Source organism: Clytia hemisphaerica, unplaced genomic scaffold, assembly GCF_902728285.1.
Source record: "Clytia hemisphaerica strain Z4C2 unplaced genomic scaffold, Clytia hemisphaerica genome assembly, whole genome shotgun sequence".
Classification (NCBI taxonomy): Eukaryota; Metazoa; Cnidaria; class Hydrozoa; order Leptothecata; family Clytiidae; genus Clytia; species Clytia hemisphaerica.
In genome coordinates this window covers 188,327-214,440 of record NW_027103497.1, presented here as the reverse complement: position 1 = coordinate 214,440, position 26,114 = coordinate 188,327, and the positions used below count along the sequence as shown (strand labels likewise).

The 26,114-nt window shown below is 36.1% G+C and overlaps 2 protein-coding genes across 9 annotated transcripts; both read right to left on the bottom strand.

Annotated features, from left to right (window-relative positions):
- Window positions 1-9,384: 9,384 nt before the first annotated feature.
- On the bottom strand, window positions 9,385-14,278 carry LOC136798731 (E3 ubiquitin-protein ligase TRIM9-like). 2 transcript variants are annotated; one of them, XM_067055386.1, is made up of 8 exons: window positions 13,451-14,278; window positions 13,119-13,214; window positions 12,510-12,766; window positions 12,003-12,154; window positions 11,422-11,700; window positions 11,104-11,268; window positions 10,405-10,554; window positions 9,385-10,094 (listed from the first exon to the last, which is right to left on the bottom strand). In XM_067055386.1, the coding sequence occupies exons 1-8, from the start codon at window positions 14,216-14,218 to the stop codon at window positions 9,895-9,897; spliced, it is 2,067 nt and encodes a 688-aa protein (XP_066911487.1). In that variant the 5' UTR covers window positions 14,219-14,278; the 3' UTR covers window positions 9,385-9,894. The 2 variants fall into 2 exon arrangements, with proteins under 2 accessions (XP_066911487.1, XP_066911488.1); XM_067055387.1 differs by lacking the exon at window positions 11,104-11,268 and having other exon boundaries at window positions 9,819-10,094; window positions 13,451-14,265.
- A 1,179-nt stretch (window positions 14,279-15,457) lies between these two features.
- LOC136798734 (uncharacterized) lies at window positions 15,458-25,765 on the bottom strand. 7 transcript variants are annotated; one of them, XM_067055391.1, is made up of 11 exons: window positions 25,460-25,758; window positions 23,981-24,100; window positions 22,924-22,995; window positions 20,927-21,019; window positions 19,425-19,517; window positions 19,079-19,168; window positions 18,733-18,822; window positions 17,888-17,980; window positions 17,681-17,758; window positions 17,213-17,278; window positions 15,458-17,007 (listed from the first exon to the last, which is right to left on the bottom strand). In XM_067055391.1, exons 1-11 carry the CDS (start codon window positions 25,602-25,604, stop codon window positions 16,121-16,123), a joined length of 1,827 nt encoding a protein of 608 aa, XP_066911492.1. In that variant the 5' UTR covers window positions 25,605-25,758; the 3' UTR covers window positions 15,458-16,120. The 7 variants fall into 7 exon arrangements, with proteins under 7 accessions (XP_066911492.1, XP_066911493.1, XP_066911494.1 ...); XM_067055392.1 differs by lacking the exon at window positions 22,924-22,995 and having other exon boundaries at window positions 25,460-25,765; XM_067055393.1 differs by lacking the exon at window positions 17,888-17,980.
- Window positions 25,766-26,114: the final 349 nt, after the last annotated feature.

The following is a 26,114-nucleotide window of genomic DNA, read 5'->3' as shown; positions in this document are numbered from 1 at the left end:
GAAATTTGTCGCTTTAGAACCTCGTACAGACTCAAAAACTTATGATACATCGAGATGGCCCCGACCCCAAATCACTCCTGTTGTTGATGGTAAGATAAGTCTTACAAATTACACAAATTCTGCTATTCGTTTGAAAAATAGTGATCATTTTTGCCAGATTAGAAATACGTCCGAAATCGAGCCAACCATCTGCCAGCCAATTGGGAAATTACCTAATCCAACAATCAACCATCAACCGTCAACCAGTTCTCTCCACAACATCACGATTGACAAACAGCTGTCCAATGAATGGAATGACCACTTCGATACCCTTCATGAAAAGTATTCCTCAGTTTTCGATCCTACCATTGGTCGCTACAATGACACCTTCGGTAAAGTGAGAGCCAGAGTTAACATCGGTCCAGTATCACCACCGAATCGGAAACTTCGTGTACCGTCGTACTCACCTGAAAACAAACAACTTCTTCAATCAAAGTTTGACGAATTAGAACAGCAAGGAGTCTTCGTTCGCCCTGAAGATGTTGATGTTGCTGTTGAACATGTTAGTCCCTCATTTCTTGTTAAAAAGCCCAGTGGCGGCTATCGTTTAGTAACCGCATTTACCACTATAGGAGAGTACAGTAAAACTTTACCAACTATCATGCCAACTGTTGATGAAACTTTACGAACGATATCTACATGGAATTACATTATTGCCACTGATCTCCGTGATGCGTTCTACCAAATCCCTCTTGAAAAGGGATCCATGAAATGGTGTGCCACACCTACACCTTTCAAAGGCTTACGTATTTACGCTGTATCCGCCCAGGGAATGCCAGGATCTTCGGAAACTCTCGAAGAAACAATGTGTGCTGTTCTTGGTCCCCTTATACAAGAAGGATGTGTGGCAAAGATAGCAGATGATTTGTATGTTGGGGGTAAAGATATTCCAACTTTATTTTCCAACTGGTCCAAAACCCTTGAAAGGATTCGCTCAAGTAACTTGACCCTCAAAGCAAACAAAACCGTTGTCGCTCCAACACGTTTACAGATTCTTGGTTGGGACTGGCACAATGGGACAATTTCTGCTTCTCAACATAAAATCACACCGTTAGCATCCTGTGATCCACCTAAAACTGTAACTGCGCTCCGCTCATTCATTGGCTCCTACAAAGTATTCAATCGTGTCATCAGAGGCTGTTCTCGTTATTTAGAAGACCTTGAAAATGCCATCGCTGGCAAGGCAAAAACTGATGCCATATTGTGGACTGACAATCTTCTTCTGTCGTTCAAGACGCTCCAAGAAACCTTATTATCAGCAGAACACATTACCCTTCCTCGACCATCGGATCAATTAATCCTCGTTCATGATGGATCCAAGGTTGGTATCGGCTCCGTACTTTACCTAATGAGAGACAACAATATCAAATTGGGTGGATTTTTCAGTGCTAAACTGAAAGGCCACCAGTCATCATGGTGCCCCTGCGAAATTGAGGCACTCAGTATTGCTTCATCCGTCAAACATTTTGGACCATTTATTAGACAATCTCCGCATACATCCCAGATTTTGACTGATAACAGACCATGTGTACAAGCCTGGTCCAAGATGATCCGTGGTGAATTTTCAGCTAGCGCACGTGTAGCTACCTTTATGTCTGTACTCTCTGATTACAAAGTAGATGTACAACATATAAAAGGATCCGACAATCTTCCTAGTGACTTCCAATCGCGTAACCCACCCGAATGTCATTCACCATCCTGTCAAATTTGCAAGTTTGTTGCTGAATGCTGTGACATTTCAGTAAGAAATGTGTCTGCTGAGCAAATTTTATCCGGTACCCATGCTATGCCATTCTTTAACCGTCCTGCCATCAAGCAACTTCAAATGGACTGTCCAGACCTCCGCCGCGTCCATGCCCACCTTTCACAAGGTACCAGACCAACGTCAAAGAAGAAGAAGCAGACCGCAGTCAAACGTTATTTGCAAAAAGCAACTATCAGTCGTGATGGGTTGCTTGTTGTTCGACATGCTGAACCTTTCCAACCAGAAAAGGAATTGCTTATTATTCCCGCACATGTTCTTTCAGGTATTATCACAGCCATCCACCTACGTCTGAACCATCCGACCAACCACCAATTGAAACGTATCTTCCACCGTTTCTTCTTCGCCTTGAATGCTGATGATGTAATCTCTCACGTTTCAAACACATGTACGGAATGTCGAGCTCTACAATCAGTTCCGAAAGAGCTTCACCAACAATCGTCATCGCAACTACCTGCTACCCCTGGCACCGACTTCGCTGCTGATGTCGTCCGTCGAGCCAAACAGATTATCTTTGTCCTACGCGATACCCTTTCGTCCTACACCATAGCCACCTTATACACAGACGAAAACCAAGACACCATGCTTGAAGCTTTGATTACATCAGTGTCACTTCTGCGTCCAACACCTCAAACAGCCGCTATTGTTCGAGTCGACAATGCACCTGGACTTTACGCCCTTCGTGATAATCTTGTCCTTCAACAACATCAAATAACCCTTGACTACGGAAGAGTTAAGAATCCAAACAAGAACCCAGTTGCAGAAAAAGCCATCAACGAGCTCCACAAAGAAATTGTTCGCCAAATGCCTGACGGTGGACCAATGTCGTCCATTTCACTAGCCAATGTTGTTTCTCTCAGCTTAATTCCAGATTACGCATGCCTGGTTTGTCGGCTTGGGAAATCTTTCACCAACGAGATCAGTTCTCCGGCAAAGCCATCTACACACCAGACGAAGTTATTTGTGAGACGAAAAACTAACTCACGAAAAGCCAATCATGCGTCAAGTGCTAAACACAAAAGCACGTGGCGGACACTTAGCATCCATCGCTGATGTCAAAGTTGGCTCCCTTGTTTATATCAAATCGGAACGAGACAAACCAAACCAACCACGTGATCGATATATCATCGTTTCCATCGAGGGCGATTCTTGCTTGCTACAAAAACTCGTAAAATCACAACTTCGTTCCAAACGATACCTCCTTAAACTCACCGAGATCATCCCAGTTGTTCCATTATCTGACGGTTCGCAAAGCTACCGGTTACCATCTATGGAGGACAGTGACTCAGATACTGAAACTATTCATGAGTCTGAATTATCTACTCAACAACCTGTCGCTAATGAACAACCCGCGTCGCCCTACGCGTAATCGCAACCAACCATTATGGATGCGATCTGGTGAATTTGAACTAGGTCATGAAGAATCGGAGAATGAAGAATGAAGAAGTGACCACGCCAGTTGTTGTTTATTTTATTTGTTATTTTGGTGCTTTCGCGCCCCATTCGTAAACTCCTTCGTGGATTACCTTTTGTTAACATTTATTCGTGCGCTTTACGCGCCCCATTATGAACTCCTCCTGCGAGATGAGTCTCGCTTATTTTATTGTTTATAGTGTTGAGTATATATTTTATGTTAGGTTTATCGAGACATGTTTTTATCACTTTCGTTTTGTCGCAGTCTCGTGTTTCATATGCTATTAGGTTCTTATCGAGTTAAGACTTCCATTATCTCTTATAAGCTGTCTTACTTTAATTACGATTTCAGCAATGATTTCAATTCTTTTTCGGGAATCTTTAAAGAAATTTGCTCAAGTTTTCAAATGTACATTTTGTTGATATTTTTGTTCAAACTTATCAAACTGTAATTTATATTGTCTGTTATTTTATTAATAACTACCTTTATTGTTTATAGAGCTTCTTAAGCTTTAAAGACCATTATATGGTCGTAACTCGGGAATATCTTTCTTAACTCCGTAAAACAAGATACCGGCAAAGTACAAAAAAGTAGAATGTAGCATATGAATCCAAAATTGAATGTGAATCGATGTAAACAAACTTTTTTTTTGGTCTTCAAAATAGATTTACCTCACTTAGAGTGTTTTCACTGTTTGTTCAATGTGGTAAATCTATTTGGAAAACCTGAAAAAAGTTTGTATAGGCGCATACATTCAACTTTTTCAGTTGTGATAGCCTACGTAATAACTTGCGCTCCAGTACTCTCGGGTACCTAATAGCCGTCCCCCCCCCCCGCTAATTAATTTTTCGAAAATTTTCCACCCAGGACATTCTTATTCCAACCCCCCCGCTTATTGATTTTTGGGAAAATGTTTTTGAAAGTTCCCTTTTTTGTCTTAATTCTGCTGTATTAGCCTCCTTTTCAAACATTTTCCACCCAGGACATTTTTATTCCAACCCCCCCGCTTATAAAATTTTGAAATTTTTTCCAACCCCCCTGCTTATTCCAACCCCCCGGCTATTAGGTACCCGAGAGTAGTTTGGTGAAATAGCTCCAATTCTGGCTTTCCAAGTTAGGAGGGACCTTCCCGAAGGCATTTAACGGTGGTTAGACTAGGCACACAGACAGTCATACAGAAACACCATAAAGTGAAAGTATATAGCTATAAACTCAAAAAGTCTAGCTTCCTGAAGGCACGTCTCTTCATTGTCTGCGCTGCGATCATCTTAATGGATTCAATCAGCTTTTAGTTTGGAGAAAAGATTGCATCATGAAAAAGTACTATGCACTTTAAAAAAAATTAGGCGCATTTCAACTTTTCTCGACTGAACGTCTGAATGGACCACAATGGCATATCTTTATTTTTCTTTTGACCAACAACATAAAAGATTTTGCTTGAGAAGTACAATCAAAGCGTAGGCGAGTGGAGTCCGGGCCTTAGCTAGGATTGGTTTCTATTTCGCCCTATTTAAGATGGCGCAGAACTTTTTGATAAATTTTATCCGCAGTATCCTCTTGACTATTGTTTATTAGGCAAAGTAGCAATAGAGAATCAATCAATCAATCAATCAGTAATTAAATCAATCAATAATCAAATCAATTAAATTATTCCTGATTATTTTTTATGTTTCAATCTTTAAAGCATTAAAAGCTTTATCTCGTCAACCTGTTCCGACAAGCTCGTTTCTTGAACCCGTCTTACATTTAAAATCTATTCCATGTAAATTGGAAGTTTGTTTTGCTACCATGTACAAACCACTCTCAAGGAAGATACTCTCGGGTATCTAATAAACGTACATGTACGTTTATTAATTTTAACAAAAATTTTCCTCAATTTCAAGTGCCTACTTTTGTTTCTAATGATAAATATCCATCTTTGACTTTTGAGGTTTGTTCTACTCGTCAAAAGAAAGCAAATTACCCAATATTTACCCCCTAACCTCATTAAAAAGATCCTACAATTAGGTTTGCATGCCTCCATTTTCGACCCTGTACGTTTATTCTCTACTGTACGTTTATTAGGTACTCGAGTAGTCTAATTACTCTGATTTATGGTTTCCACATGATAGCAAAAATGAATGCCAATTTAAGTGGAATAAACTTTAGCTTGCAAAACATAAGAGTCATTTCTTTTTAATTAGATTTTTTCATGTCTTCGTCGAAACCTTAATTATAACTAGGCCATCGTTTTTATTTATTTAGATGGAGTGTTATTGTTTTTACCCTGTTATTATTTTCAGGAAAAAAGAAAATCTTTTATTTCTTCGTTTAACCAAACGTGTAGTTACTTACTATTTTTTTGTCCCCATGCATTTCTTATAATCTTGCAATTGACATTGTTATGATTATACAATTTATTATAGAATTCTTTAAATATTATATTGCTGCGGTGGCATGTTAGTGTAAGCTATGTACTAGTAATAAGAATAATAATTGCCCCCGCAGGAGCGTAGCGACGAGGAGGCACTCATAGTTTCACGCATAGATATTGGACTGGAATCTCAAAATTTTGCGAATTGTTTTGTTGTTGTCGTTGTTGTCGCGTAAGCATATCCGTAGTTAGTCTCTTCCGTAAATGTTCGGTTTTTTTTCGATTTTCATATTACGTTATATAGTATTATCATTATTACATATTACAATTTTAGTTTTGATTTAGCTTTTAAAAGCTGAAGCGAGTGTTATAAATGCAAATCAAAACAGTGTATGATATAACACGTTTTACAATATTACTTGTGCAAATCAAAACAAACAAAATGGCAGACTGGTTATGATGATGATGAGCTGATTCATTGACTAGAAAAAGTGTTTTGTATGTCAAATTTTGTTTCTTGTCTTTGAAACTGAATACTAACTACTGTAATTTAGTCAGAAGTTCACTTCAGCGATGATTTCAATTGTTTTTTTCAGAAACTTTTTCTTTTGGTCTTCAAAATAATTTATCTCACTTAGAGTGTTTTTACGTCTTTTCAGTGTGGTAAATCTTTTTCAAAAACCTGAAAAAAGTTTGTTTACTCGTTAAACTTTACATGCGCACGTTAAACTTTTTCATGCAGTTGTGATATAGCCTAAATAACTTACGCTCCAGTGGTTTGGTGAAATAGCTCCAAATTCTGGCTTTCTAAGTTATAGGAGAGACCTTCCAGAAGGCATTTAACGGTGGTTAGACTAGGTACACAGACAGTCATACAGAAACACCATAAAGGGAAAGTATATCGCTAGCTATAAACTCAAAAGTCTAGCTTCCTGAAGGCATGTCTCTTCATTGTCTGCGCTGCGATCAGCTTGGAGAAAAGATTGCATCATGAAAAAGGACTATGCACTTGAAAAGAAATTTAGGCGCATTTTAACTTTTCTCGACTGTACGTCTGAATGAACCACAATGGCATTCCTTTTCTTTTCTTTTGACCAAGAACATAGAAGATTTTGCTTGAGAAGTGCAATCACAGCGTACGCTAGTGGAGCCCGGGTCTTAACTAGGATAAGTGAGTTTCTATTTCACCCAACTTAAGGTGGCGCAGAACTTTTTGATAAATTTTATACGCAGTATCCTCTTGACTATTGTTTATTAGGCAAAGTAGCAATAGAGAAATGTTGAAATATAGCAGCCAATGAAAAAAAAAACAAGCTATTTCTGATTGGTTACCTTGTGGATTTATTCACTGCGTATGTCCATATATTTTGCCTACAATCTAAGATGTCTACGACATTATTAGAAAAGGTCTATTTAGTGAATAATAATCATGACATATATCGCTATAAGAAAGAAACTAGGAGAAAAAACAAACAAACAGGAGATGTGAAAATCAGTAAGATAATGATACCATAACTTTTTAAATATATTTTTGAGAGGCTTTTCCAGCTTTTCCTTAAATTTTATTAAGTTATCAAGCTGCGTGAATTCTTCAAGTATGTATTTTTCATAATGGAATATAATTTTTTTTTCAAGCAAACGCCTCAATCAATCAATCAATCAATCAATCAACCAATCAATCAATAATTAAATCAATCAATTATTCCTGATTATTTTTTAATGTTTAATCTTCAAAGCATTAAAGCTTTATAAGTGCATGACATGATCTTTATGTGGAGGCATTTAGTGAAAGCTATGACTAGTAATAATATAGCCTAGAAATCCCTCCCAGATCGAAATAATCGATGAAATCAAGTTGAGGGCCTGAATTTGACATTCTCGCTCGATGAACTTCAATTTTCGAAAAATGGTAAATTAGCCAAAAGTGCAAATATATTATTGCACGGATTTTAAGGGATTACTAATAACGAAATAAAAACGTCAAAGATTCAATAAAAAAGAGAGACATCTCAAAACACAACATACAGGGTGTCCCTTAAAAAAGTCCTGTGTTAGAACATAACTACTACAAGTAGATAGATTTAGATAGAAAATGTTTTGTGTGTCTATGTCAGGAATTATATAGTACTCCTGATCAGGTATGTACCGCCCTTAAGAGGGTACCTTTTTGGACTTCTTATGTCCCACTAAGGGTCGGAAAAAGGGCGGAAAAATTAAATCAAATTTAAGTCCCAATAAGGGTCGGAAAATAGAAAAATTTCAACTTTTTACCCCCTGAAAGATCGAAATTTTGTCAAAATTGGTCAAATTTGTCCCACTAAGGGTCGTAAAATTACCAAAATTTTCCTTCATTTTTTCCTTTTTAGTCCCGGTAAGGGTCAAAAGTTCGAAAGTCGGGCGGTACCCCCCCCCCCCGTCAGCTTGCAACCCTAGAATCCCCCCCCCAGGCATACCACCAACCTGAAACGCTTTATCGTGTTTCCACTTCATTTTTCTTTTAATAACTTTTGTGTTTCTCTCACTTTCGTCCCTGGGACAATGGAGCAAAATTGCTTCGAATCAATATTGCTCCATTGTCCCAGAGACAAAATCAGCGTTTCTTTTGGGTATTTCCCTCACTTCACCCATAAAATAAAAAAAGAAACCATGAGACACACTCTTTTTTTCTTGCGGTTGGTAGGATGGAGCATGTTGCATTGCACCAACGCTAAAAGAACTTTTCGTGATTAGTACCCCAGATATTTTCGCTTTCGTTTTAAGAAAAAAGCAACACGGTTTATGTATTTTTGGCTGAACTCGGGCTGAGCAACCAGGTGAGTGAGCTGGGTGTGTGCTGCAGAATGGATTGTCTTTTTTTAGATGAAATTGTACCTTAAGGGGATTAATTTTCGCGGGGATTATATTTCGCGAATTTCGCGAGTTTTTCCGAAATTCGCGAAATATAATCCCCGCGAAAATTTTAAAAACCTTTGGATTCGCGAAATTCGCAAAATATAATCCTCGCGAAAATTAAGTTTTTTTAGACATCATTTCCCTTTGTTTTCAGAAAAATTATACCTATTAAAGACATATCAATCGGTACGACAAAGAGTTTTCATGAACAAAGCCTGTTATATCTTGAGACAAAAGAAAGTTTTTTATTGGTCTACTGTTCGATTTTTTAGTTTTAAACTTTCGAAAAAGCCCACTTCTCGCGAAACTCGCGAAATTTAATCCTCGCGAAAATTTAGAATTCCCTTCTTCGCGAAAATAAGTCCCGCGAAAATTTAATTATTTCGCGAAAAAATTGTCTCGCGAAAATAAGTTACCGCGAAAATTAATCCCCTTAAGGTATATGAGCGAGTCAACAATATTTCAGGAATTAATCTTTTAGCAATAATTTCTGAAGCGGGTTTGTTTTGGCTCGCAATCGAAAAAGAATATAGCTATTTTGAGGCAACTTTTAAAATTAGGCCCATATAAAATTGATGGTCAGAAGAATGAAGTTACAGGAAAAATAGGAAATAACAGTGAGTAAAAGGGACACTTTTATGCTTGATCTATTGGATAAACGTAAAACAGTCTGAACTGATATTTTCTTATATAGTCTGAACTGAAGTAAAGATATTTTAATTTTTGATTGAAAAAAATAAATAACGGAGTTTCACGTTCTAAATCGCTCAAAAAGTCTACTCTGCAAATTGTTGTCACTATCAGTGTCACAGCTCCTAAGACATACAATACCCTCGAAGACTGTAAATGTTTTAAATTACAGCCATTTCATTGTTATTTACTAGCGAGCATAATCTTCTTAGTAATAAGAGGTCGAGTAAAGAATTCCACTAAAGATATAATTCTTAAATTACTTTTAGGTAGAATCTAAATAAAAAATATTTGCAAGTCTTAGACCGTCTTAGACTATGAATAATAATTTGGTTTCAACAACTTCGCGATTGTTGTATGGAACTGAAATCATTTCCCTAGGATAAGCAACAATTTTGTCTAACGTTAAACGGTAGCATAGATAAAAATTTCTTGTGGAAGTTCAACCAATTTCCTCTTGACTTCCTGATGATACTTAACTCTTTGGCTTATCTGGTACCAGGTGTGAAGATGCTACGACACGCTTTGCTCTGATGGTCGTCCGCTCCTTTAGAGCTTTTAGCGTGGGCGGCCGCCGATGCACCATCAGAATATCAGTTAGGTTCTCAGTAAGATCTTTTACTTTCCCTTATGAAAAAGTATTTATTTTGTGACCAGGAATGTTCGATCCTTGTTCGCATAATCTCAGATCTCAGAAAATGAAAACAGTTTCGAGTTGTTTCTCCATTTTAATGCCTTGCTTCTTCATACTTCTGCCGGAGGTTTGATTCCAGAATATAATGTCATGGTAACGTTACGATTTAGACTGAATGCTGGATATACAACATCAACATCTTCCAGGCTAGGGAATTCAATTGGACCATGCTTTTCATCATTACAATAAAAAGAAAGCAAACATTGATCCAGATCAAGGTATAAACCAATAGTTGAGCCAACTTCAATACCTGAACGATAGAAAAAGTTATCATTAGCGTCACAATGAAAATGACCCATAAGGGGAGTCAACTTGACTTCAAAAGCGCCGAACATGGGCTCTTCTACAAGATACAGGAGTGGTTTTCAATTGAAGTTACTGATATCTCCACTGATAAAGTTGGTGTTTAGCTACTACTGGATCAATGAGACAGGGATATCTCCATGGTAAGGAAATCCACTTTACTTAGCGTCAAAAGCTCGGACTCGATTGCAAAATAATGATAGTTTGGCTACAGATGAGTGTCACTATAATTAAACAAATAATCAATAGCTAACAACCTCCTTCTGATCGATACAAATGAGCGTTATTATGTTGGAACCAACTTCTTGTACTGTCAACATAAACTGACCATGCTTTTGAATCACGGCCCAGAATCACATCTTTTGAACAATCTAGTTGTGCTATCCCAATTGCTGGATCGGGGTTACCTAAATAAGAAGATGTCTTTACAGTTATCGTGTTCGATATTTAAGATATATTTTACAAATAATTACATCTATCTTGGATGGAAAATACCAAGAGAAGCTTTTAGTGATTTTAGTGCATAGAGTAGTATGGTCGAATTGCATTGCATAAATAATCACTATAATTACCCCTACTGCCTTGTGAGTAGTATTTGCTGAAAACGTGTCTAAACTGCTTGACGTTGCCAAGAGTTCAAAGGAGCCTTCTATTTTGAAGAATGAAATATGATATTGTTCAACAAGTCTTGAAAAGACAAAGAAAATTCCTTTCTCTGTAATTCCTTTACCTTCATAACGAACAATGATCACAATAGTCACTTTTAATGCGCAGAGTGGCATGGTAGAATGGCATTTCATAAATCACTAAGTGACTTGTGAGTATTTGTTGAAAAGGTCTATAAACGGTTTGATATTACCAAGAATTTAAGAGAGCCTTCTATTTTGAAGCACAAAAGAGGATCCTAGTTACGTACTGTTCAACAGTGAAAATTCATTTCTACATGATTGATTTACCTTCATAACGATCAATGGTCACTTCCCAATAATGTTGACCTCGACTAAATCCAACATCAGCTATGGCAACACGATTCTCAAAACTACCAGTATTCATCGTACGATTGTTATTGCTGAGATTGATGTCGGCGTGTGAGGTAGTCGAATCCAAACTGAATACCGCAACTGAGAAGTAGAAAGTACGTAGACGTAAAGAATGGATTCGATAGTTAAAACAATAAAATTTGGGGGAAAAATAGCATGATTGTCTAAATTGAAGGTGCACTGGGTTAAACGATGGGCACAAGCAGTGGGTACAATGTAATTTTTAAAACTTACTTTCAGGAGTACTCATACAAATGACATCACTCGGAGTGCTTTCTCCCGCACTATTGACCGCGCGCACGCGTGACCGATACGTCGAGTTGAATTGTAGCCCGCCTAGTGTACAATAAGGATCAGGCGTTCGATGGACTTCTTGGAAATCACCATTTAGGCCATCATCCACTTCAATGACAAATTCATCTATTTGAGTGGAAGAATTCATTGACCATTCAAGAGTCAACGTGTTGTTAATCACTTCACATTTTGTATCGTCGATTATTGGAGTCGTTGGTTCTGAAACACACAACGAATTCACTGATACTTTTCGAGTGACGTAAAAAACTGCATCTATTGCGAAAGTTCAACTTTCCAACGTAAAATATTGAAAGATTGAAACTTTTCACGGCGGAATTCATGAAAATGCCGTGTGTGTTCATGCGGTGTGTTCTTTTCTATTGTAAACTCAACTGATGACCTGTCAATTTAACCCAGTTAAGAATCGCATTATAATATTTTGGCGCTGATTTAAAATACTTCATTCAAAGAACAAAACTCATAATCATGTGCCCCTTTTTGAAATGTTAAGATAAACTTACTATCAATGCGAATCGGTGTGACAACTTTAACAAAATCACAACGATTGAGTGCAGTTAATACATCACTTGTCTCTAAACCAAGTTCCATTTCGGAATTCTCCTCCGGTAGAAGGCCATGTCGACCAATCCAGGTGTCAAGAGTGTGGAGAAGTCTGGAAATCAAATTGACCAGAATTAAATGTCAAAACAAAATATGCGGGTTGAGATGTACTAACTAGAGTTTTGCACCCGAGCAGAGGTAAAGAACAAAAAGGCTATCTCAGATTTATCTTAAAGCCAAGAAAAGAATACATTTTTTCGACCGTAGCCGCCAATTGCCACCCGGGCACTTTTATGTATTTTTATGTATGTTACTTTTTTTTGCCCATACGAATACAAGAAAGAAGAAAAAGGTGTTAAAACAAAACAAAAGTTTAGGGTGGTAATTAAGAAATCACAGGGCACATGCCTGTCCGCGCGACTACGGTTGAAGTTTATTGAGTTGAAAAATGCAATAACTTAGCTAACCTTGACGAAAGAGCGCTTGAGATCAATAAGAAGACAGCTGGGTCTTCCTCTTTCGTTACTTCATCAACGTAGGCTAGAAGACCAGTCATCATACGATGATTACTTGTGCATTCTTCACGTTGCTTGTTTAAGATGTCGAGTTTCCCAGCTACCCGACCTCCGATGGAAGCTATAAGTTGTGTTTTCTTTTCTTCCAATGCACCAATCAGTTCGTCAATTTGAGCCACCACACGTGATTCGAAATCAACTCCATTTTCCTAAGAGTTAATAAAGAGTTTTCATTTTGCTTTTAATAAAGGCAAAATTAGTTTCGATTCACAATGTTAATTGTTAATGAATTCTAAGTATACAGGAAATTTTTCACAGCCAGAAAATTATCACGCCAAAGTAAAGCCAGTCAAACAAAGTTCCGTTGCGCGTGAAAGAAAAAGAGAAACAGTCTACAGTTGAAACCCTAATATTTTCAGAGGACCGGGCGGGAAATGATACTAACTACTAAAGCTTCTAAGATATTCAATAGTAGAAAGGCTCGTGATTGTATCTCGTCCATCAGTAATATAAAAAAAGTTGATGCAAGTAGCTCTGGGTATGAGTTGAGAAGAAACTTACTTGAACTTTACTGACATGGACATCAAGCGTTTGAATAAAATCATTTAAATTTTTCTTTTTATCTTTCAAACGATCACCACGACTCGTCATTTCCACCTAAATGTAACAAAGTTAGAATTTCAAATATCACAATACTTTTACGGAAACTATTGGGTTAGTCATATCTCCCGAGATGATAAAATTCTCTCTTTTCAAGATATAGAACACGCGCAATCTTTTTTACACAGGAAAGCACGGGAAAAACTCGTCCCAAAATTAAGGGACGAAAGCAATGTCACGAACCGACATTTTCGGCTATAAAAGAATATGTCACGAGCATTTGAAATGCAAACCTTTTGTTCTTTATACATGGTACCCAGGGCTCTTGCTTCATGACCACAATGTCTTCCTTCTTCAAAACATAAATAACAAACCGGCATTTTACATAGAACACAATACATGCTAATGTTCTCCTCTGCGTGTTCTGAACATTTCAAAACTCCACCGCGGTGTTTCAAAACACATTGATTGTTCGATGGTGCGGAGAGAGTATGTGATGCCAAAGGTCCACGCTTAGGGTGATAGATTTTCAGACAACCTTCACAATATGAGACTCGACATTGTTCACACATCGAGGTAGCTTTATTCGGAGGTACAGCTTCACATAGCTGACAATCAATCTCTGAATTCTTACACTTATATAATTCAACAAGTGATTCGAGTATTATGTTTAGAGGTAGACAATCAATTCCTCGATCATCCAAAACAAAACTCACAGCACATGATGGGCATTTAATCGAGACCATGGGACCATGAAATTGCTGATGTAAGCAAGCGTGAATTTCATGCATACTTAAATATCCACTATCATCGGAAGAGCAATCTGTCCGATCGTTAGCCAAATTGCCCGGACATAATGTCGTATTCTCGCTGATCTTTCGACGTCGATTTGGTAAAGATATTGATTTGGCAGATATTTCGTTCAGGGTCTGGGTCGGTTGCTGTTTTGTTTCGTTGACGCATTTGTAAGCACAAGCTTGGCATATATTGTGACCACATGGTAAATTAAGTGGCTTGCAAAACAACTCTTCACAAAAGTTACAAAATAATTCACTTTCCATATTCGTTTTGAACGTTACTGTGTTCGCCCTTTCGATCAAAAATATTCAATTTCGTTCTCCATACAGAAATAAGTACATCAAAAAGCAGAACTATTTTCTAAACATACAATATTATATTCTACCCCTAGAAATTTCATAAGGAAAATTAATATTTCTTTATCTTCCAATATGATTCATAATTTCGCTCTACCTTCAAACAGTCGTCGTGATAAAAATAACTTCTTTTGTCCTCGTCTACCAAAAGAATAAAAGAAGAATAGAGAAAAAACCATATGCTACCCTTATGAACTAAACGGGGCTTGATGATACTCCCCCGTATGTTCAAATTTTCACACACTTTATCAATCACAGGCAGGTGGCGTTTGTGAAAGTCATAAAGATGGAGTGCAACCAAAGGGAGAGAGAGAGAGAGAACATGAAGTGAAATAGCTGGTTGGAAGTGAAAGCCCAAAACTAAAAGCCTCGAATTTTCATCTCCCCTCAAAACGTTTAACACTATTTACATTGTGGTGCGAATTGTGTTTTATAAACTTCCAAATTCATATCCTATAGTTTGTTTATAAAAAGAGAAAATTTAAAAAATATTGATTAGATTATGTTGTTTCGATGTATTAAATTCCTGGAGGAGATGAAACCGTTCCAACCATGTCTATGAAGGTAGACCAAAAACTCACGATAAGGCAAAAACAAAAAAATATAATGTTTCTGCAAACCGACCGGGTGAACAAAAATTTATTTCTGACCCGGCCGCAGATCAAGTTTTGTACATTAGTATTCACAGGGCTTGCTTGTTTGTACACATAAAAGTTATCTTTAAAGTTCTATTTCAATTATTTTAAGTTATCAAAAACAGCAAAAAAAAATTTTTCCGTCCGGCCGCATGAGAGCTTTTTGCTTCACCCGCATTCCGGAAACACTACACTATTTTTAATTTTCGGCTAGGCTTAAAATTTGTTATCCAAAATAATTGACAACTCGCTAATTTCGGAACATTGCTCTAGAAGGAAAATAGACAGATGTACAATTAGGTTTCTTTAATTCGAAATGTTATTTCAAATTTTCCTCCATTATATCGAATTTTTTTTAAAGCTTTGAAATCATTTACTTAAAATTATCCTTCCACCAAAGTATTACTTTTAAGTAGATCAATTTCCTCAAGACATATGCTTAATTTTCCCAATATCTGAGCCTAGATATGCTTATAAAAAACATGTACTGCATTTTGAAGGGAGTGGAGTGTTCAGAAAACGTAATCTTTTATTTACCACTGTCCGTATATCCGATGTCTTTTTTACCAAAAAATGACAAAAATTAAAAATGTATAATAAAGTATTATGTCCTGTAAAAGTTTTGTTTATAAAAGTTTCCAAGCCAATTGAAAACCATGAAAAAAATACAAAAAAATAATGTATTGTTATTTATTATAGCCCGTTTGAAGGTATTAATACGCGCATAGGATGAAATAAAAATGTGATCAATGAGTCTTAATGTAAAGAATTGTTGACTTTCAATGTCAATATATGGTAAGCACACAAATTTAATGAGAATAATTTTTGCTAGCTAGATTTTGTTTTTTCAAAACTTCGTAACGGACCACAAGGAGCTTTTTCGGCAAGTTATATATTTGTAAGACAGCAAGGAATGGGAGTCAGCCCGCGCACCTTCAAATAGAATCATAAACCAAATAAGTACATTGCAATACAAACACGCAACGTTCATCATTGTTTCAAGCAAGCTAATTAGTTGAGCTCGTTTATTTACAGAGGAGTTCCTCGTAAAAGTTTCATCAAGTGTTCGAAGAAGGGAAACCTGAGGGCCAGCCAGCAGCCGTTAAGAGAGATCATCCCGATCCTCTCTATACGTTAATAACGACGACAATCTCTTATCATTCTGTCTGTTTCTTTAATCTGAATCATTATCGAATGTCAGTTTGGAGCCTTCGAATTTTTGGATGCTTCCTTTGTTTGATGGTGTACTTCCACCACGACCTCCACGGCCGCCCCCGCGACCACCTCGACCGCCGCCGAATCCACCACGTCCACGGCCACCTCCACGGCCGCCACCGCTGCCGAATCCACCACCTCGTCCTCCACGACCACTACCTGGTTTGAAATCTTCTCTTGGTGTAGCATAAACGATTGTTACAGAACGTCCATCAACATCTTTACCGGACATCCTTTTGTGAGCTGCTTTTGCCTCGTCGATTGAATCGTATTCAACAAAAGCGAAACCTCTAGAATTTCCATCTTGGTCTTTAACAACTCGAGCATCATTAGCGCCATTAAATTTACTCATCAAAGAATCATTATAAGTGTCATATGAGAGATTTTTCACAAGTAATAATTTTGTTGGGGTTTCGTTATCTCGGTTGAATCCTCCGCGGCCGCCACGACCACCACTGCGATTAGCTGAGAAACCACCACCTCTGCGGTCTCCACGTCCACCACGACCACTACCCGGCGTTTTAGCTCCACTAGTAGAGGCATCAAAGCGTAATTGACGTTCATCTAAAGTAGTGTCCTCAATTTTATAACATTTATCTGCTTCTTCTTGGCTGTCAAAATCAGCGTATCCAAATCCTCTTGATTTTCCTGTATCACGATCAGTAATAATACGGCAATTAGTGATATTAATTTCGTTATCTGCGAAAAATTGTCGAAGTCCATCTTCAGTTGTGTAGTATGATAAACCACCAATGAAAAGAGAAGTTGCTTCCTTTACTTTCTTTGGTGTATTGACATCTTCCGAATCGTCGGCTTTACGTTTCAAATTTTTCTTTTCTTCTTTTTCTATGATAATAAAAGGTCGTAAAAGTTCTTAAAATCGTTGGCAAGTTTTAGAAATATTACATTCTGGTGATATGACCCAAGCATTGCAGAATACATGCTGGGGAGCTCGTGACCTGAGAAAAGCCTTGGTCACTCAACATGAAAATGAGCCAGTGAAAATGAACCAAATCTGAAAAAACACTTAAGTTAAAGACATATTACGTACGTTTTTTGGGCTGTTCCTCTTCTTCACTTTCATCTTCAGATGAGGAATCCTTCTTTCGTTTTGGTGCTTAAAAAAGATAGAATTTCGTTTTTTTCTCATGTTGAATCATTTGATGTGACACGCATGCCTCCACTTAAACAGCACACCATAAATTAAGACAGCATGCTTATAATGACAAAGCATGATGTTAAAGCAGCCCTCTCCCACGCCACAGAAGCAAACACTTCATAGCGTCAGCCCCCTGCTGGTTGTGAAATTTTTCCCAACGGAGGGGCCTGGAAGAACACCACTTTTTTGGGGGGACCTATGTACTTGGGAGCTATCACTTAACGTGGGGCTAAAATAAATCAGCTAATTACTTTTGATTGGTTGAAAGAAATTTTAAATTTTCGTTCGTCGTCGTGATTTTACTGATTTACTTAACCTCACTAATAATAAAATAAAGACCAAGGATATTAATGAAATTACCTTTTTTCGCAGGTTTCTCTTCCTCTTCTTCTGAACTTTCTGCTTCAGAGCTGGAATCAGCTTTCTTTTTGGCAGGAGCTAAATATTAAATCACAATATAAAATCAGCTGAAACCAAACCTACAATTCAGAAGTCACAAAAGTGACAACAAGAAAACTTTGGTTTCTTTATTAAAATATTACAAAACAGGACTTCCTCGATTTGTACCTTTTGCTTTAGCTTTTGGTTTTTCTTCCTCTTCATCACTACTGTCTTCTTCTGAGCTTGATTCTTTCTTTGCTGCTACTTTCTTAGCTGGGGCTGAATTAAAAAAGAATAAGCATTTGATATGAACTTGAGGGAAGATATTTTCACGGGATTTCATTTAGTGGTTCACAGCTCAAAATTCGGAAGTTTTGCAGAATATAATTTTGCGGTTGAGAGGATGTTTTGTTTAAAATATGTCCTTTATTACCTAAAAAGACCAATTTTATAGGTTATTCTTTATTCATGAGAATATTTGTGTGTTTGTCTAAAACCGCGAAATTAAATTCTGCAAAAATAGGTTCACCAAATGCATGCTCACTAAAGCCAAAATTCCATATTTTAAGCTTAAATGACAATTTGAAACTTTTTTTCCTGTAAAACTTAAAAGGGATGTTTTCACAGTAATTTTAACGTTCTCATAGGGACCAGCATCATATTACAAGATGCTTGAACGGTATGAAAAGTGGTCTGCTCTCTCTTATTTCCCCTTATTTTCTATCAGGCCATTTTTCATGCCCTTTAAGCGTCTGGATATCAGCCGCTTCCCCTCCTGAAATTACTAAAATATTGGTAAAAACAGCCTTTTTAGTGAACGGATTGATGGGTTTGGGATATTTGGTATGCGGAATCCTTCTATTTTCCTAAGCAAACCTCAAAATCTTTTTAATTAAGTATTTCTAAAGCAAAGGTAATGATGTTACAAGAAGTTTTTGACTTTTAGTAAAAACAAAAAAATCTCAACCCATCTGATTATCCCTTTAAATGGTTGAGTTTCATAAATCTTTGGCATGTTTCAAACTATTTACCAGGTTTAGCTTTTGGTTTTTCTTCCTCTTCATCACTACTGTCTTCTTCTGAGCTTGATTCTTTCTTTGCTGCTACTTTCTTAGCTGGGGCTTAAATAAAAAATTGAACCAAAATTTGAAAATTGCAATGCTCAAAGCAAAGCCTTTTATTTCAGACAGACCTTCAAAACATCAAGGGAACAAATTTCTTTAACTTCATTTCAAAATTGTAGAAATTTAGATTTGGAGAAAAATCTGTACAATCAGATGTTGAAGCAATACACAGCTGCGTACTAGGAATATTGAACTGTAGAACCTATCCTTTAAAAAGTAACCACTACCTATATATGAAATAAGATCATTATACCTTTTGCTTTAGCTTTTGGTTTTTCTTCCTCTTCATCACTACTGTCTTCTGAGCTTGATTCTTTCTTAGCTGGTGCTTTCTTGGCCGGGGCTAAGAGATGCAATGTTTTAGGTTAGATTACGAAAATTTGGACAAGGCTATCTCAGACTTTCGGCTTTCAGCTGAAAGAGATGTTAATTGGAAACTTTAATATTTATCAGTCATGTGAGTCTCAAAACTTTAAGTGTCTAAATCCAAAGTTTGTTGTGACAGAAACTTAAGCAAAAGAGTCATTTGTGATGTACCAGGATCAATTATATGAAATAGAGGTCAAAGTTAGTTTCTTACCAAAACAACATAATCATACCTTTTGCTTTAGCTTTTGGTTTTTCTTCCTCTTCATCACTACTGTCTTCTTCCGAGCTTGATTCTTTCTTTGCTGGTGCTTTCTTGGCTGGAGCTAAAAAGAATCAAGAGATTTGCTTGCATTTATTAATTTCGCTTAGCAAAAGTATTACGATAGCCTTTTGCGGTGTCATCGGAAAAAAAATTAGAAAACGAAAGTACTCGATACGGTGGATGAACTCACTAAATTTAATTTGTTTTTCTACCTTTCCTCGGTCACACTCACCATGTATAAATATTGTGGTCGTTTTTTTTTCAAAAAGAAAAATAATAAATATAAAACGTACAATTTTGAAACAATTCAAATATCATTAATATTATTTGCTCATCTTCATTGTACTTTAAACAAACACTTTATTCTTTTATTATTTTTCTTATGAATGTTCTACTTGACATGCGTAAATGAAAAACAGAGAGTGGTTATTATGCATTTAAAATAATGCGGATTTGGTTGAGAAGCGTAGTCAAATGATATGGACCTTTCGGATATTAGTTCCTACAGAGTAAACAAAGGTTGGCATAAAATGCGGAACAGTTTATTTTATCATATAGGCATCTAATCAATAACTCTTGAAACACGGTGATATACCTTTCGGTAATTAGTTCTTACAAAGTAAACAAGGGACAGTGCACGATATGAGAATGTTTATTTTTCTTATAAGCATTTACTTTATAAGAATCTAATAAATAACTCTTGATAGACAGCCATATACCTTTCGGTAATTAGTTTTTACAAAGTAAACAAGGGATGACGCACAATTTGAGCATATTTATTTTTCTTATAAGCATATACTTTATAAGAATCAAGTCAATAACTCTTGATAGACAGCCATATACCCTTCGGTAATTAGTTCTCACAAAGTAAACAAGGGAATGCGCACAATATGGGCATATTTATTTTTCTTATAAGCATATACTTTATAAAAATCAAATCAATAACTTTTGATAGCTGGGGATATACTTTTAAGTAATTAGTTTATACAAGGTGGACAGAGGACTACTGGTTGCAGCAGTTTTAATATAGCTCAGCCTCGCTTATTCATCATAAAAAATGACCGTGTCCGAATCATTTCTCATGACTCGACCTAAACCTTTTTTTCTAATCCACCTCGTAATTTTCTTAACAGCTTTTTCAGAGCCAGCATTTAGCATACTTTTTGCAAATATTTGGCGAAATTTTCGACTTCAAGTCGTCTTGTTAATGTTTAAACACAATCAAATTTTTGAAACTTGCATGTTCAAAATTTCACTTTCAAAGGAGATTTTAGATGGCTTCAAAATTTAGGAGAATTCAGGAAACTACAACAACATTGTTCCATATGGTCCATAAAGCAGGTATTAACTCATGTTTTCTTGTTATATAACCCAATCTAGATGTGAAAATTAATCTTCAAAATTTTGCTACATCACATGATATGAAAGAGATTTTCAAACATTAAAGGAGATCACTGCATTAATTTGTACCTTTTGCTTTAGCTTTGGGTTTTTCTTCCTCTTCATCACTACTGTCTTCTTCTGAGCTTGATTCTTTCTTTGCTGCTACTTTCTTAGCTGGGGCTGAATCAAAAAAGTTGTTAGATAAGTCAAATCTGGTAAACAAGCATATCACACACCATTGAGAAATATCCACACAACATTTTGCACTGCCTGCAAATGTAAGAGTAGTCTAGAATGCACATAAAAGAAACATAGAATATCTTGATAACATTTCCCCTCTTTATGAATTCAATTGAGCGAGGAAACCCAGAACAGTTACGTGTTCTGTTGAGAACAGTTACGTGTTCTGTTGTCTGACCATTTTTAATGCCCTTTTTTAGCGCCCACTTATTAAACTGATCCTGCCCCTTTCACAGCCTTTTTGGTGGTAAAACACTACAAAAAGTACCCTTTTTGGTAACCAATGGACGCTACCTTTCTAAGATATGGCCTGGTTTTTTATCACTTATAAATTTTTTACTATTTATGACTGCTTTCTTTATATATTTGAAATCAGTTGTGATAAAATTTGTCACACCCTATAAATTAAGGTCTACTAGTGGCAGTACTAACACCTAAAATTAGGTTTTCAAAACTGTTTTTTTTCTCTCAAAAAAGCACTTCTATCTTTGATTATGCAAAAATGTGTAGTGTAGCATTTACGGGAAAACAATAAGATCTAGCTGAAACTTTCTCCAGACCTTCTCTATAGGATGGTTACGCCTCAGGAAAAATTCCCCTAAAATCCCACTGGTGGAACATCCCTTTTTTGGGACATTTCTTTTATCCCCAGGCAAAACCTATTTTCAGACATTATCAAGTATACCATTTGAAAGCTCTCGAAAAACTATATTGAAGACTTTTAAACGGGTATAGCCGCTTTCATTACCTAACTCAAGATAATTCACGCAGAAGATGCTATTTATGGTCAATTTTGACCAAAGTGTGGCGAAAAGTGGAACTTTCGCATGAAATATCTCGAGTTAGGTAAGGAAATCAGCTACAACCGTTTAAAAGTCTTCTATATAGTTTTTCGAGAGCTTTCGAATGGTATAAATGATATTGTCTGGAATTAAGGTTGAAATTTTCAAAAAATTTCGCCCTTAGGATTTTGCCTGGGGAAAATAGAATTGTCCCAAAAAAGAGATGTTCCACCAGTGGGATTTTAGGGGAATTTTTCCTGATGTATAAGCATCCTATAGAGAAGGTCTGGAGAAAGTTTTGGCTAGATCTTATTTTTTTCCTACAAACAGCCTGTATTTTTGTAACACGACCACACTACTCTTAGGTTCCAAATAAACGGGCAAATTTTCCAACCCCCCGGACCTTATTAGGACCCCCCGTTTATTAATCTCTAAGAATATTTTCAGCTGTCAAAGAGAAGGCCCCTGATTTTGCTCTAAATAGCCTGATTTTTAGGTTTCAGAAGTACAATTTCCAACCCCCCGGCAATTGGGTCCCCCCGTTTATTAAAATCTCGAAAACTTTCCAACCCCCCGTTTATTTGGAACCTAAGAGTAGTGGTAAAGTATCAGTTTGACAAAAAAAAAAGAAAAAAAAAAAAAAAAAAAAAGAAGAAGATTATTTGTGTAGTAAAGTAAAACCAACATTATCAGTGGTCAAAGCAAGATTTTCGTCTGAGACGGAAAATGGATTTTAACAGCAAATTAGCACATATTCTTGAACTTTTGGTGAATTATGCAGGATTTTGAGACAGAAAAGTCTCCCTATACACTTCTCTGAGACGGAAATCCGTCTGAGACGGAAGAACTTTTAACACTGCATTATGCTCCAGAGAATGCTGTATTTGTCCTGAGAAGACTAAGATGGGATTTTGTCTTCATGTCTGTTAATTTTCTAAATTTGGTAGTTGAATGAAAAAAATCCCCCCAAAAATTTTTAGTTTCACCAACATCTTTTAAACCCCCTAGATCTGTGTGTGTGTGATCTGCATTTTCTCAATTTAAAGGCTTTAAACTTTTTACCAGCTTTAGCTTTTGGTTTTTCTTCCTCTTCATCACTGCTTTCTTCTGAGCTTGATTCTTTCTTTGCTGGTGCTGTAGGTTAAAAAGAAACATTTTAGCTTAACTTTCCTCAAAATCCAATAAGTGAAATTAGATTGTAAAAATTCAATTTTGCCTTTTGAAAATAAATACCCCATATGTGAAATTAACTAGGTATTGCCCAGTACTGAGTATTATTTGAGATATCTATCAATTTATTTTTTGTCTTACTTACCAGGTTTTTAGACAAGTAAAATAAAAAAACTAAATTGTATAACTCTCTGTGTATGTAGTCTTTTATTCAGAGTCCTTTTTATGATGTAATTGTTAAAAAGTATCAAAAAGTTAGTAACACATATCAGTCTTTATGTGTACATTTTTTATATTTCAGTTAATTTTTAGTGTTTTTATCCATAGACTCTAAAACTAATCTATACAACATCTTGCACTTTCGTCTTTAAATCTAAAAAATCGAAACTTTAGGTAATTACATAAAATTTTATTTTACTATTTCTGATTTCAGATTTTTCTAAAGAAAATAAAAAAAAATTAAAACATTAATTTTATTTTTATTTTTTTTTTCATCCTTTTATTCAAAACTTTTCCTCGTCATGTCCGTAAACCAGAAAATAAAAAAGTAATAAAATTGCCTTATTGCACAAATATTACGATGAAAGTATTCAATGACCTTGAAATTAACACACAAAAAATTAACAAATTTTATTTGCTTCTTCAAGGGCATCACGGCTGGGTTTTTTTAACATGAAATTTTTCAATTTGTGTTAATAAAATGACTAGTAATATTTGTGTAATAAGGTATTAGAATAATTGTTTGAAATTTCAATAATCAGATCTTGTACATTTTTCATGCCCTTTTGTACAAGCATCATTTCATTTAATGACTAGGCAACAGGATAAGAAAGATTTGAGGCTTAAAGGGCCAAAAATATAAGAAAAGCCAAGCCTCAGCAAAATCTCACTAGATGATATATTTAAACAAAATTGATTTAGTAATGTGTACTGTAACTGAAAATTTTACCTTTCTTCCCATTAGCTTTTCCATTTGCTACTCCATTTTTCTTTGCTGGTTTTGCTTCTTCTTCACTACTGTCACTGTCTTCTGATGAACTTTCTTTTTTGACAGGCTTTTTGGTTGTACCTAAATCATTTTGAAAATTTAATTAACTTTATTTCCAATTATTTACAGCTGACTGCTATGTAGCATTTTTTGTATCTTTTGTGACTCAGCATATAGCTCAACAAAATATGACAGGACTTAAAATAACGATATTTAGGTGGTCGGACACATTGTCCGATCAAAAATTGATTTGGGTCGGACATGTCCTAAGGCTTTTAAAGTAAAATCGGTCGGACATGTCCGATTGATTTTTATGTGGGGTATACTTCAAGTCTAACACAAGCTTCTGATAGAATTTTACTTGATCACGAAGAAGCTAAACAAATATCAATTAATGGTCAGAAGCCCATGATTTTTACTTGAAGCATGCTTTCATTTGTTGAGAAAAAACATCACAAAAATGAATATCTAACACTAATGATCGCAACTTTGAGAGATTTTGTGTGTAAATAAAGAAGTTACTAATTCTATGTAAATTACAATTTCTTTTGGAAATTTCACAACGCATCTGACAAATTTTTCGAAGGCACCAAAAGTAATTGGGTCGGACATGATGTCCGACTAGAATCGATTTGGGTCGGACATTTCAGCAATTTGGTCGGACAATTTCCGATGTCCGACCGTTATTTCGAGCCCTGAAATGATATCCTTTTTCTAATGGAAGCTAGAAATTTCACAAAAAATGTAAATAATAAAAACAATTTAAACCACATGAAAGAAATAGTTCTATGTTTTGATAGCTGATCGAAATGCAGAAATAATTCCAGATTCCTCTTCTTTATCTTTTATTTGGACATGGTTTTGATGAGCTAGGCCTGGGTCACAAATAAGTTGTGTTCAAGTCCTCCAACTGGCTCACTTTCTATCTTAAAAATGTGACCCTTTTCCTAGTCGGAATATTTGTCAGATTTTTTAGCAATACTATTCAAAGAATTTTGTAGATTCAGCGTAGCCAGCGTTTTGAACATCAAGTGTTTTTTGTGTTAAATGATTGTCATAGAGAATTTAGGTAACTCCAACTAGGAAATCTAAAATAAATTTCAAACAGTCTTGGATTGGACTTATAGCACCTGGACTTATTTAGACATATCATCAGTGCGCCTCCATTTTTTAAATGCAGATGCATCCGGGCAGAAAAAAATGGATTTATGCAAGAAAAAATTCAAAAGTAAAAAATGCCCCTTATCTACCTATTCGCCTACACCAGGTATCCTTAAGGGTCTTACAAGCTTGCAAATTGTTAAATTCCAACGAAGTTGATAGCATAATAGGCTGGAGTCATTTTTGTTACAGCTACTTTTTCCTGAACTTCCCTGAGTCCCAGTTACTCTGATGTTATGCATAAAATATCAAATGTCTAATCTAATGTAAAAAACATACCTTTGACTTTTCCATTCTTCTTTGGTGCGACTTTGACTTCTTCCTCTTCTTCAGATGACGAGTCAGAGTCAGTTTCAACTTTTTTAGCTTTCTTGGATTTTGGAATTTCCTCTGCCTTTATTGTTTTTGTCTTTGCTTTGACCATTTTTGTATTTTTTTGAATTTAAGAGCAATTTAGAGCAAATTACACACCAAAGATTCCCTCCAACAGCAAGCCGCTCAGCAATATTTGTAAAAGAACTTAACTTAGCACATGGATGAAAAATCACGCTAGCGGACACCCAAGCGTAAATTTTGCTATTGTAAACGAGGCTGTACTAAAATGGATACAAAACTATTACCTTTTTACGGCGTCGATGAAGCAGAGAAAGGAAATAATTCTCAATAAAGAAGATCTCGTTCACCGGCAAAAGCTGCAAAGATTCCATGTGGTTTTGTTTACATTTTTCTCGAAAATCACGTGGTCCATCAAAGTTATATTTTTTTCGAAAAAAATCAATTTTTTTGGAGAGCTCACTTCTTTCGCTTACTTTGACTGGCTTCAATGGCTTAGTTGGTATCTTGAGGAAAAAATGTACTAACAGGGGTATTATATTATATTATATGATCGATGTAAACGTCAAATGCCTAGGTACCGTAAGACGGGGTGATTCGG